This window comes from Pogona vitticeps, chromosome 3, assembly GCF_051106095.1.
Source record: "Pogona vitticeps strain Pit_001003342236 chromosome 3, PviZW2.1, whole genome shotgun sequence".
NCBI lineage: Eukaryota > Metazoa > Chordata > Lepidosauria > Squamata > Agamidae > Pogona > Pogona vitticeps.
The window spans coordinates 30850577-30864665 of record NC_135785.1 but is presented as its reverse complement, the minus strand read 5'-3'; the positions used below and the strand labels follow the sequence as shown (position 1 = coordinate 30864665).

Here is a 14089-nt window from a genome sequence, read left to right as displayed (position 1 = left end):
GGACAAGGCAATCATGCTGGTAAAGGCAGCAGGAAGAGAGGAAGGCCAAATATGAGATGGATTGACTCCCTAAAGCAAGCAAATGTTTTGAGTTTGTAAGAAATAAGCAGAGATACTGAAGACAGGGCATTTTGGAGATTGCTCATTCGTGGAGTTGCCATAGGTTGAGGGCAACTTGAGAGCACATAACAACAACAAACATGTGGCTAACTGAAGCTTCAGGAATTGTAAAATCTGAATACAGTGGACCCTTTACTTACAGATGGCTTGACTTACAGACTTTTTGAGTTAAAGACTTCTCTGGCTGCAAAATTTAGGTTTGACTTGCAGACTGAGATTTGACTTACAGACCAGAAAAAAACCAAAATGGAACAGAAACGGCCTGTTACGGGATTAATTGGTTTTCAATGCACTGTAGGTCAATGGAGACTTGACTTAAAGACTTTTTGACTTGAGAACCGCCTTCCAATACGGATTAAGTTCTCAAGTCAAGACCCCACTGTAACAGAAATTCAAGTCAAGTCAGTTTAACAAAGAAGCAGTTCTCTGAAAAATGCAACTATAATAATAACTTGGGAGTTTGGCATATAGGTACAAGCATAGAAATAGAACGCTGAGATGCTTCAGAACCAGCTTTTTCACATATGTGCTAAGATCAAAATCTAGGACATGAATGAATGGCTATGACATCAGTGACCTTCCCCACCCACCTTGTGATGTGATAAAAGCATGGTACCAATATACATACAAGCCTATTTAGCAAGAAGGAAGGATTCTACAAGTGGGCTATAAAGAAAGTTTACGGAGAAGACATGTTTCTCAATCATGCAGAATGGATTCCTGTGTAAAACAGAATGCCCACCCTTAGGAAATATGCAGCAAATATTGGGTGTCATGAAACGGCAGTCATTTGTTTATTCTTTAACTTGTTCACATTATTTCTTTTTTACTTCCAGTCATACAAAGAGACACTTGTGGGATTTGATGCCTCCTGTGCCAAAATAACTTGGCTAGATTAGGGAACTATACATCACGACTTGAGTGTGTAAATATGCAGCTCTACCTCATATAGCAAAATGCCTTGGGCCAGCTCCTTGGAAAAAGCCAATGACCTGTAATCCAAAACAGAAACACGTTTGAAATGACTTCCATAGGAGCATTCATCCAAATCAAGAATGAGACCAATTTTCCGTGTTTATAAGAGGATAAAAGAGTTTCAGATAACCTATTAAACAGTTTCTGCTCCTTCTGAGCCAAAGCTATTATGATTGTGATGGATGATGTGGGCATGGTCCACCAGCCAATATTACAAACTACATGTGGAATAACAATCAATATTCTATGTGCTCTGACACATACCTAAGTTCTTCTACTGCACAACCCAGGATGCAGCAGAGAAGATAGGTTCAATGTGTGGTCTTCCAAATGTTATTGGACTGCAATACAATCAGCCTCAGCCAACATAACCAGTGATATGATACTGCGAGCTGAAATCTAAAAGTATCCAGAGAGGCACAAGTTACTCACCTACTGCAACAGAGGGCCTAAAGTAAACACTTCTACCTTCTGTATCACTCTAATGCTGAAATGTATAGACACTTACAGTGCTGGTGGTAAACCTTCTTAGAACCTGGTTGCTATGACTGATGGTTGTTTTATTGCACAAACACAGTTTCTAATTCTCAAATGAACTAAGACTGGAATAGAATTCTTTGTAGCAGCTCTAAAATCAATGGAAAGCATGCCTTTTGACAAGTCTCTAAGTTTCTCATACCATATCATCCCCTTGCTGTATTTGGTAAGTAGTTGTGTGGTCTGGGAGCTTAAATGTCTTGCCAAATAAGACAATGGTTTCCCTTTCCCCCATTTTGACATGCAGAAGTAATAGCACCAAGTTAGAGGAAAGTATATAAGCTACAGTTCTCCGATGAACACTGCAATTACTTACACACTGGCAATTTAAATCCCACATAAATTGGATCATAAGCACTGTGCATACTAGTCCTACAGGAAATTGAGTAAGACCATATGCGCAATAGCCAAATATATGTTTTCATAACCTTTTGTGCTTTCAAAAGCCAGATTCATTTTAAAAACTCACTAAAACAGCATAGATTCATAAAGCTGTTTTATAAGAAAACCGGACCATGCCTCATCTAGTTCAGTATCAACTATTTTGACTGGCCATAGCTTTCCAAAGAGATCAGACAGTGCTTTGCTAATAGCTGCCTTTCCAATTGAAAATGTCAAGGGCTAAACTAAGGGTTCCTTGAATACAAGCAATGGGTTTGAATACTGAGCTGTGGACTCTTTCTCCATATACAAATACATAACTATGAAAACTGATTCTTCAGTAGCATTTTCCTTATAATATTTTTAAAGAACAGGACACCCCTTGTTTGATCCAACTTAATGATCAAAACCAGAGAGAGGAAAAGGGACTAGCTGGTTTCATTGGAAACACAAATAACTTTCATCCACTTCTGTACTCTTGGCTGGAGTGGATCATTGGTCAACTGCACAAGAAACCTACTAACAGTACAAATGGACAATTGAATGCCTTAGAGCTGTGGCATTAAAAATAACCCAAGTGCTCCCACAGAACATGCTTTGGAAGGGGTGAGGATGACTCTGTGTTTGCATGCATTTCCTCCCTGCTTCTTGGGAGGAAAGTGATGACAAACCTAAAGAGCATCTTAAAAAGCAGAGACACCTTGCCGACAAAGGTCCACATAGTCAAAGCTATGGTTTTTCCAGTAGTGATGTATGGAAGTGAGAGCTGGACCATAAAGAAGGCTGACTGCCAAAGAATTGATGCTTTTGAATTGTGGTGCAGGAGGAGATTCTTGAGAGTCCCCAGACTGCAAAGAGAACAGACCTATCCATTTTGAAGGAAATCAACCCTGAGTGCTCACTGGAAGGATAGATCCTGAAGCTGAGGCTTCGGTACTTTGGCCATATCATGAGAAGACTCCCTCGAAAAGACGCTGATGATAGGAAAGTGTGAAGGCAGGAGGGGAAGGGGACGACAGAGGATGAGATGGTGGGACAGTGTAATCGAAGCGACCAACATGAATTTGACCCAACTCTGGGAGGCAGTGGAAGACAAGAGGGCCTGGCATGCTCTGGTCCATGGGGTCAGGAAGAGTCAGACATGACTTAATGACTAAACAAGTTTTGAAGTTCTTTCTTTTTATGAAGTACAGTTGTGCCATATTTTTAAGAGCAGAGTTAATGCAAGTAGAAAAGAAGGACCGTTGATAGCATCCATGAAACATGACCCAAAGTGCCAGCAGAACAGCCTGTTACAATAGGTGTGCAAAAATAACTTGCACAGCTCATTTAAGGCCTGTTCCCAACATAACCCTAATTATCTTTACTCAGAATAACTCACTCTGTGTTTAGTGCAATTTATTCTCCAAAAAGTGCATTTAGGATTGCAGCTGAAGCCTTTTAGAAAACATGACTTTCAATGGAAATCCTTTGTTACTAATTTTAACTTTAACTGAACCTAGACCAAAATAGCAGAAATACATAGCTTATTTGTCTGATGAAGGAACAGCTGAAGAAATCATTAAAGACTGAGAGTTACTTCATAGTCTGATGAATGGGAAGGTAGCTACTGATAAGCTTTCAACCAACCTTTATTTATCAGGATTGGCGGAGGGAGGGAGAATAAAATATGAAATATTAATGGATTTGAACAATAAGATGACTTACTGTTATGTATTAAACATTTTTCCATGTATCAGATTGCCCAACTGTGCAACATACAGCTGCTTTCTTAAATAGTATACTATTTTGTGTGTACAGTATTTTAAATGCTGAGCAACTATCTTTGGTTTTACAAAGTGAGAAAAGATCACTAGTGCAGAGAGCTACTTGCCTTGACATGATTTTTTTTAAAAAAACAAGGCCAGCTGTTTAAACATCAGTAAAGAAAATCACAACACTAAATCACTTTTATCACCCAGTCCCCTGACTGACTGGCAGATAATGAGGAACGTTCTTCCTTCTTGTTTCTCCCTCCCCTGCCATTTAGACTAAAGCTCTTAAAATACCTCAGCCAGCATGGCTACTGGCCGTGCTGGCTGGGAGATTCTGTGGACTGTGGGCCATATAAGTAACTTTTTCTATCCCTGTTGATATAAAGTCCTCAGCAGTGCTTAGGGCCTATCTGTTTTTTGATTAGCAGTAGCTTCGGTACTTCCATTGTGGCACATTGTCATTTTCACTCTTTTTCCCGTCTCCCTCACATCACCATAACACATCCTGGCTATAACATATCAACCATTGGAGTAATATGGCCAGACTGTGATTATACTTATTTGAAATGATTGTGGTCAATTATGCATATTTTAAACAATTACCAATGGGATTCTGGCTCGTGACAAAAAGAAAGTCTTCAGGAATTGAAGCAATTTTTAATTTGTTTCAGTTTAAAATTGCCATATCCTCAAGAATAAAACATACTATACTTATTTCTACGTGGCTCAGATTAAGCTATATTTTTGAGAAATGTATTAAAGAGCTGAGTGCCATTATGATATAGTGTCAGACTAGGCTCAGAGACCTGGATTCAAATCTCCATCTGGCCATGGAAAGGCACTTTGGGGTGGCAGTGGTAAACCATTCCATGAACACTTCACATGCCTTAAAAATCCCATTAAACCTGCCACTCATTGGAAACAATAGGATAGCACATATGATACAACAATTTAAAGAGTCCGAAAAACCCACAACAACCATTAGATCCCGGCCATGAAAGCCTTTGCAAATACAATTTAAAGAGTTACTTAAACAATTGCCATTTTAAAAAAAAAATACACACATTGAAATCCAGACCAGTAATTAGAGTAGCCCCACTGAATCAAGAAGACTTGTTGACTTACCATATCCCCACTAATTCAGTGGGCCTTGAACTAAAAGGTCAAGGCCAATAGGTTTTAGCCAATAGGTGGTCTAATTCTATGCTGAATATTTAGTGCTATTTCACAAGCTATTCCATGTGGGGGGTTTTAAATAGAACTGACAACCTCACATTTCTGGCAAAAAGGGAAAAAAAGGACAGAGAAACTAGCAACCTGATGGGAAAACCAATGCAGAACATACAGTTTAAACATCTTTATTACAAATGGGATGTTTGGCTTAGATTAACATTCTTCAACAAAAGTATTTTTTAAATTAAAATTCCCACTTCTGTGGGTTACTGTATAGCAAGGGGGAAAGAAGAAGATAGAATGCAAAAACTGAAGCCACATCAGCTTTCAAAATCTATAGAATGGCAGTCTTGTTATATATTAACAGAGCTACAAACATATAAGAACAATAAAACAATAACAGGAACTTATTGTAATTATAAAGTATCTACCTTTACAATTACCCACAGGTAATAGGTCTATGAAAATTTATAGAAAACTTACGAAAGAAACTCTAGAATCATGTTTTTTCTTAGTTTCTGAGTAGCTGCAACAAATGAGTTATGACAAGATCTAGTTTTATTAGGAAACTCTTGAGAGTCCCCTGGACTGCAAGGAGAACAAACCTATCCATTTTGCAAGAAATCAACTCTGAGTGCTCACTGGAAGGACAGATCCTGAAGATGAGGCTCCAATACTTTGGCCATCTCATGAGAAGAGAAGACTCCCTGGAAAAGCCCCTGATGTTGGGAAAGTGTGAGGGCAAGAGAAGAAGGGGACAGCAGAGGACGAGATGGTTGGACAATGTCATCGAAGCTACCAACATGAATTTGACCCAACTCTGGGAGGCTGTGGAAGACAGGAGGGCCTGGCGTGCTCTGGTCCACGGGGTCACGAAGAGTCGGACATGACTAAACAACAGCAACTAGTTTTGTTAGAATCCATCTCAGTGGTATCTGTGACACATAAATCAAGATTAAGTTGTAACTGTGGTATACTTTGTATCCCCTTTTCATGCGTAAGACATTCATGATGCATTTTCTGGTGGGAAATGTAGCTTATTTATTTTAATTGCTTACAGAGGAGAGAGAAAAGTATCCAGCTGTGTTGTTGTTAGTCGTTAAGTCGTGTCCGACTCTTCGTGACCCCATGGACCAGGGCATGCCAGGCCCTCCTGTCTTCCACTGCCTCCCGGAGTTGGGTCAAATTTTGCTGAGCTGGAGGTTGGAAGTTTGATTCCCGGCACATAGTCGGGAATCAAACTTCCAACCTCCAGCTCAGCAGTCAGATACCAGATATCTAAAGCGCTGAACTACCCAGCAGTTCTGAATCTTTATATATTATCTGAATCTAAACATATTATAAACAAAGCTTAAGGAAAGAGAACATTCCCTCAAAACCACTCTCACTAGATCTTGAAACAGATGATGTATGGCACAGATTTATACAGTATGCAAAACAGACAGCACTTCAACATGAATTAAAGCTGGAGCATGCGGCTAACGAAGTCAGCAATGTCTGGACTCTGGGCTTGGCATGAGTCTATAGATTAGCAGCCTGCTATACATCACTGAAGATTTCCAAACTGTTTATATAAACCAGAATGCACTCTTAAAATGGGAGAAAAAGGGAGGGGGAATCCATAACACTAACATGTTTGTTTCATTACTGTTCCATCAAAATAACACTTCATATCTTTTCACTGGCAAAGCCTGATGAATCAAAGAGAATTCACTTCAAGTGATACCTTTACTTGAAGTGAATTCTCCACTCCCATGGTATATTGCATTATAGCATTCCCAGATTATATTATTTCTTTCAGCCACTGCTGTGGGGAAGGATTTTAGGAAACCACTTCTGGTATAGCTTCCAAAATGTCCATTTTCAAGCCTGTTTCGGTGCACATCCCTAAAACCAATCTGCTTCAGACAAGAGAATGGGCAGATCATGCAAACTGGACCAGCATACAGATATTAAAGGCCGACTCTACATGCTTACATGCAAGATCAAGAGGAGGGTTGCACACACATATTCAAGGGTGACTGCTGTTCCACACATTGTAAAAGGAACTGTCAAAGTGCTTGTCACGAACTGGCCATCTCTCACCAATAGCTGCATTTAAGCATTAAAGAAGTGATACTTCTATTATTATTTTTTAAGTACAGGGATACTTGTGTTAGCTCTGCAACAGAACACTAGTTCTTGCCCTACAAATACTTTTTCAAAGGAACATTTACTAACAGTACAAATATTGTCACAATAGCTGGTTATGTGGCACTAAGATCAGTGTAACCACAAAAGTACATTACATTACATTCAGCAATCCAAACATCTATTTGATTCATGGAAAGATGTTTGGTTCATGGAAAGAAGGAAACCACATGAGGTAAAGGAATCTTTTGGTGCTGAATCTTGGATATTCCTGTGATGGACGTGCAGGAAACACCTAATCAATTAATCTTTGTCCCACCACCAGTGATTTATGCCAGGAGTTACTCAGGAGTTTTGGACTGCAACTCCCAGAAGCCTTCACCACCAGCTGTCCTGACTGGGGTTTCTGGGAGTTGCAGTTCAAAAGCATCCGAGTAACAAAGGTTAAGAACCACTGATTTATGCAATGGGGAATTCATTTAAATAAGACTAACTTTGAACTGTTTCTGTAAACTAGAATCCACCCTTATCCACAGCACTGATTGATTTTTTCTGTCAAAAAGTGTTTGATAAGTGTTGTTTTGTTGTTTTTATTCTATTACTCTCAATAAGATTACACTGTTTTATATTTTTGCATTTGGTGTCTTAAATTCCGATACTTCACAGTAGGCCTGTAGGCATTTCTTGGGATAGACATTCTTGTTTATTGCTTGTTTTGTGGTAAGTTAGAACCAACTGTAAACATTTCAGCTCTATAAGACACTGTTGTCAAAACACCTCCATTTTGTCTCCTACCTTCCATCTCATCTGTTAAATATTTGCCAAGCTGGCAAAAGCTAATAACCAAGGATGCCAGACCATCAAGATTGATGTTTCCATTGAAATGGAAAAGAGAGGCATCGTCTGTTTCTTAGTACCCTAGACTATGCATCAGCCCTTGGAGCTGATGAACCATGATTGCTATGCTCTAATTCAATCAGAAGAATAACTTGCCACTCATTAATATTTTAATGATTAAATAATGAGCCACCTAGTACCAGAAAAACTGCTCATCAGATGCTACTATAATATTTCCAGAGTGGCATCCATCCTTTTGTTCCTCAGGAAAATCCTCCTCATGCAAACATCCTTGGTAAAGGTAAAGGTTCCCCTTGACAATTTTTGTCCAGTCGTGTTCGACTCTAGGGGGTGGTGCTCATCCCCGTTTCCAAGCCATAGAGCCAGCGTTTTGTCCAAAGACAATCTTCCGTGGTCACATGGCCAGTGCGACTTAGACACGGAACGCTGTTACCTTCCCACCGAGGTGGTCCCTATTTATCTACTCGCATTTGCATGCTTTCGAACCGCTAGGTTGGCGGGAGCTGGGACAAACGACGGGCACTCACTCCGTTGCGTGGATTCGATCTTACAACTGCTTGGTCTTCTGACCCTGCAGCACAGGCTTCTGCGGTTTAGCCCGCAGCGCCACCACGTCCCTGTAAACATCCTTACTTCTCTGCTACTTGGATAATGGACTTGTTGACGTTTTTCTAAAAGATCCTAGCTACACATCCAACTTTGTGTTTTACATTCCCACTAGTTTTCTGTACAGAAGAGGTCTACTGTGGCCTACAGATGACTGACTCCCTAAATCTGAAATGTACAACCTTCCCTAGATCTGCATGTATCCTATAATCTAGGTTGTGTGCAGTAATTGCTCCAGAGCTGTAGACCACAAAATATGTACTCAGTAAACATACATGCATGCCACCAATCTGTTTTGGTTACTAAAAGGAATAGAAAATTTTCCTGATAGACAGTGCTGATGGTAATCAAACTGGAAGAGAAGGTAGCTGAGGAGGCCAAGGCATCATTGGGGGTGCATTTAAGTCCTGAAGCATCCTTGTGCAATGCCCCTGGCCACCAATTTTTCATATTTGCATTCTTTGAATTCCTGAACAATGGATAGCATGTTTGTGGCCAGAGAAAACACAATGACTCTAGCATTCTGACTTAAAATATCATGTAGGATTCCTTATCTGCTCCATATTTGTCTATGGAGAGACACAAAGCTAATTCCCCCACTTCCCCACCGACCTGCATCATTCCTCTTCTGTCATTTCATCTAAGTACCTCATTTTTCATGTGTTTGTAACAGAGAAACCTCTCCCACAAACATGGAAATATGCCCATATCACATATTCTCACATCTGTTTACCTCTGATTATTCCCCACTTAACTTAATGGGGTTTCCTTCTGAGTAGAAATGCAGAAATTTGCATTTCCAGATGCATAGAGACTGTGTCCTTAACAAACTCTGCAACTATTTATTAACAAACTCGGAGTTAGCTTCCTTTTTTATTTTAACATCACAACAAATAATACTTTCAGACTCTCGGTTCACATTTTTGTGCTAAGTTGAAAAAACAGATTAAACAAAAAAGTTGTACCACCTTAGAGTTATAACAAGTATTTTCAGAGGTAATTATGGTAGTCCCTTCATCATAAAAGTGTCTTCGATATGAAGGTTATCACACAATGAAAGTCACTGATGCACACTGATCCAGATTCTCAGGATGTAAATGAGATTTATGAATATAAAAGGTTTGCCATTTCTGCTTTCATTCTTGAGCCATTTTCCCCATAAATTGTAGTGTTAAATAAAAAGACACAACTTTAGAATATTCACCATTTAAACACCCTTTTTTGTTCTTTGGATATTTAAAGTGGGCTGTTTAGTACTTCAAAGGTGTGAATCAAGATTGTGAAAGTTTTTTTAATTAATATCAATACCATATGAAAAAAATAGTTATAAATGTCCCAGGCCAAACAGGAGTGAGTTCACAGACCAGAACCAAAGGCCTGATTTAGCTCAGGGTTCAAAGAAGAAGTATATAAAAAGCAATATGATGCACATTTTAAACTGTTGTCTGTTCTGACTGTGCTAGAACATGTTTCAGGCACTATTCTTCTAGCAGGTTTTATGCCTGTCATGTTTTTCTCCTGTTTTACACATTGGGCATTGAATTTCTTGTTGCTTTCCAGCTCTTTCAAACAAGCACTTTAGAGCATCCAAAAGATGATCATGAACACGGCTGGAAGGGATATTCATCCCATTAAGAGAAGTGTAGCCAAGAAGAGAAAGGATGGATTGCAAAAGTAAAAGTTATAGTCTAAGAGGCTACATTACCTGGAACTCCGTGTATTTCCATAGGCCAAGTCTGTTCTGTTAAATATCCTGACTCAAATGGCAAACCTAAATATACTTATAAGGAAGTCTGAACTATGAAACACAGCGGGAATGCTTTCCACAGGGCTCTTGGTGAATTACTGGGGTAGAATATTACTTAAGAGAAAGATTCCAAAAAAGTAGGGATACCTTTTCTGCACATGGAAAATAAGGGATCTGCCACTTTCTTCAGCCTGGAGCTTGCATTTCCATATTTCTACCCCTTGTATTCTCAAATGCAGCATATACAAATAGTGATCACTGCAATGAAAACTATGATTCAGCCACAAATGAAAAACATGGGACAGCAATCCCATGTAGGAAAATGTGTTAAATTTACTGTAGGTGATAAAGCTTCCCTACTCTGGCCCCCAAAGATTTAATTATCTGTACATCTGGGACACATGTTGTATATTACACATGCATAAGACTATAGAACATCACTACATCATTCTTCCATGCAGGGAAATTTAACCTTTGTAAAATTGACCTACGTACCTTTTGAAACTGTGTTTGAAGTGTGTTTCATTGTAGTCAAATAAAGTTGTTTCATTGTAGTCAAAGAAACAACTCTGCCCCTAACTTTGTGTAAGTGTGGGCTGAGAAGGTATCTGCCAGATATTTATGTTACACACAAAAGTTACAAGGAAACTGACACAAAGACAGGAAATAAAGAGGGGAGGCGGACACCACTGGTTCACACAAAGCTGTGTGCAACAAACTCCCTGAAAATACCAAGCAGCGCAGCAAAGCTGTCTGCAGACTGAGGAAAGGAAAAGTATAACACAAGAGGGCTTTTGTCTCAATATGGTGAGGGATCTCACTCACCGCCTCTTGTAGAAAAGAGCAGTTTTGATTAAACTTGTTCTGAAACTAAAGAACCACTCCGACCTCATCGGGAATATTTAAACCTCTTTCTTCAGAACAAAACAAGATCCGATCTTAGACTAAACCGTGAATACACAGGGGGCGGGATTTAAACACATGGTGGCAAACACTGGATTCCATTCCTTCCTCTCAGATTAGATATTAGCAACCCATCCATCCATTCCTTTCATTGTACTGTGGCTCTTCACGGGGTAGCTGAAGATAAACACCGAGGTGATTTTTTCCCCCTAAGAAATGCTGGGGTCCATATGCTATTAAATGACAAGTTTCCACCAACTTCCCTCCCAGGACGACTATTTTTAGAAACCAGCCTGGTACAGCCAAGCACTCTGCATATGATGGGAGGCCCTCTCGTCCAGGGGCTCCAGTCTCATCCAAGGCCATCCTTTTTGACGGCCTTGACACAAAAGGCTTCGTGGCTTGCACTATCTTACTGCACCCCTCGCCCGGGCTCATCTCTGCAGAAAGGCAGCGGTCTGGTTCATATTAAACTACGGGGGGGGGGAGTAGGGGGGTGTAGAATAAAACGAATAACGAGCGGGCGAATTACCTGTAGGAATGGGCGATAACCCGGGTTCAGGCTCAGCGGGGTGGATCGGCTGCAAGAGATGGGCGGCTAGAGCCAACAGGAGGGCGAGGAGTTCGGCGGGCTTCCTCATCATCATCGACGGCGCACCAGCCAAGCCGGCCAGGGGGCAAAACACACACAGAAAAACCCAACGTCTCCTTCCTTCCTCGACTCCCCGCCGCCAAGGAGACGGCGCGAGGTTCTCTGCGGGATTGATTGCCCGAGCGTTCTTTTCGACACGTGTGAATGGCGCGAACACGTCGTCCGGGGGAAGGTCTCCGACAGAAAAGTTTTGAAATGAGGAGGGGAGCGGGAGGTTAAGGAGGAATTCACAGCAACCCACTTGCGCGGGGGGGGGGGTGTCGCGTGGCGCAATTGAGGAAAGGAGTCGACTTGCGGCGACGATCAGGTGCAGGGATGGAGCGGGTCCCGCCGGCTTCTCTTCCTCTGCGAAGGGCAATAGGCAAAGGGCATCCTCGGGGCGCGCAGGAGCTTTTATAAGGCAGGCAGACAGGCGAGTGGGCGGGGAGGTCCGGCGGGCAGATGCGAGCGAGGCGAAATCGGAACCGCTGCAGGAGAAGGAGCTGCCGGAGTCCGGCTATTGGCCATGCAACTGGAGGTGGGGGGGGGCGGCTTGGAGAGAGAGAGAGAGAAAGGGGCGGGGGTGTCTCTCCCTCCCTCCTCCTCGCTTCCACTCTCCCTTTTCGCACTTCCCACCCTGGAGACACGCCGTTGCCAAAACATCCTCGACTGAGCATATATGGAGCGTTTGCACATGCTCGGTAGCGCGACGTGAAGCCGCTGCCCGGTCCCGGAGTTCTCGTTAGAGCCTCTTCGGCTTGGATCGCCGGATCAACTTTCGCCAGCGCAGGGTCTCTTCCCAATCCAATCGGGAACGACGCGCCTGTGAGGCTGCTTTTCATTAGGGTTCCTTTGGGAGAGCGAGAATTAGAGCCCGCGATGTGGAAGCGTTGCGCTTTTAACTCCGAGCCCTGGAATGGTTTGTGGGTGTATGAATAGACAAACCTATCAATTCTAAAGGAAATCAAACCTGAGTGCTCACTGGAAGGACAGGTCCTGAAGCTGAGGCTCCAGTACTTTGGCCATCTCATGAGAAGAGAAGACTCCCTGGAAAAGACCTTGATGTTAGGAAAGTGTGAAGGCAAGAGGGGAAGGGGACGAGGGAGGATGAGATGGCTGGACAGTGTCTGTGAAGCAACCAACATGAAATTGGCACAACTACGGGAGGCAGTGGAGGATAGGGGGGCCTGGCGTGCTCTGGTTCATGGGATCGTGTCCGGCGCTCCGGACACGACTAAACAACTATACAACAACAACCACTAATAGATATAGTTGTACAGTAGATGCTGTACTTAATTCCACATAACATGTTCATGTCCCAAATGTAGTTGACCACAGCCTCAAAAAGCTTATCCCATTATTTTATGTGTGTGTGTGTGTGTATGGTTATGCTCACTAGAGCATAAAATCATGTGGATCAGCCCAAAGTCCTATCCAATTCATACACCGGCCAACCCGTTGACTATGGAGCAAGAGAAGTTCATTCTGCTATTCTCACACAGAGACACAGGTCGTCAGATTGCAAAGTGGCGCTTTCAGGTCCAAACAGGTCTCTTAGCCTCTGTGCCATTTAGCAATTATGGGGATGCTTGGGGCTTTTTAATTCTTCACCTTAAGGGTAATTTGTATTTGCTTGTTTGATTTTGGCCAAGCATCCCAAACCAACCTACCTACCTTTTACTTTTGCATGGATGGTATGGCTGCTGCTTCATGATCCAAAACACCAATCCCCTCAAGGACAATCAGTGGTCCCCAACCTTGGGCCTCCAGATATTCTTGGACTGCAACTCCCAGAAGCTTTCACCACCACCTCTGCTGGCCAGGATTTCTGGGAGCTGAAGTCCAAGAACATCTGGAGGCCCAAGGTTGGGGACCCCTGGGTTAGCTGACCTGATCCCCAGCTGTTCTCTCCAAGTCAGTCTGTTCTCTACAATCTTGCGGGCAAATGGACTGTCCCAGCTTCTTCTTGGTGGGTTGAGAGCAACCTCCTGCAGCTGCCTCCTAGCTTCTTTCATCTCTCCCAGCAAACCGACTGGGTTGTGATTATGGCAGATGTAGGCAGAAGCAATTGCAAGACTGCTGTGGAGAGTTTCTCCTTTCACTACTGCCAAGTCATTGAAAGGTTGAGCACATGGGAGAGTTGCAGGAGGGGCAATGAAGCCAAAAGCAAGGCAACTACTTCCTTTTAAGGATACAGTGGCAGTAAAAAGATAAACTGGGTTGAGTGACTTCATCATGTCTTCTCATCCAAACGCTTGTGATATTGCTACTGTA

General features: G+C 42.1%; 1 protein-coding gene across 2 annotated transcripts in view; it reads right to left on the bottom strand.

The window, feature by feature from the left end:
* Positions 1–11964, bottom strand: part of PLOD2 (procollagen-lysine,2-oxoglutarate 5-dioxygenase 2) — an 85957-nt gene extending 73993 nt beyond the window's left edge. For both annotated transcript variants that reach the window (XM_020815230.3, XM_072996031.2), the window contains exon 1: positions 11717–11964. In XM_020815230.3, coding sequence (XP_020670889.3) covers positions 11717–11831 — 115 coding nt within the window. In that variant the 5' untranslated portion in view covers positions 11832–11964. The remainder of the gene's footprint in view (positions 1–11716) is intronic.
* Positions 11965–14089: the final 2125 nt, after the last annotated feature.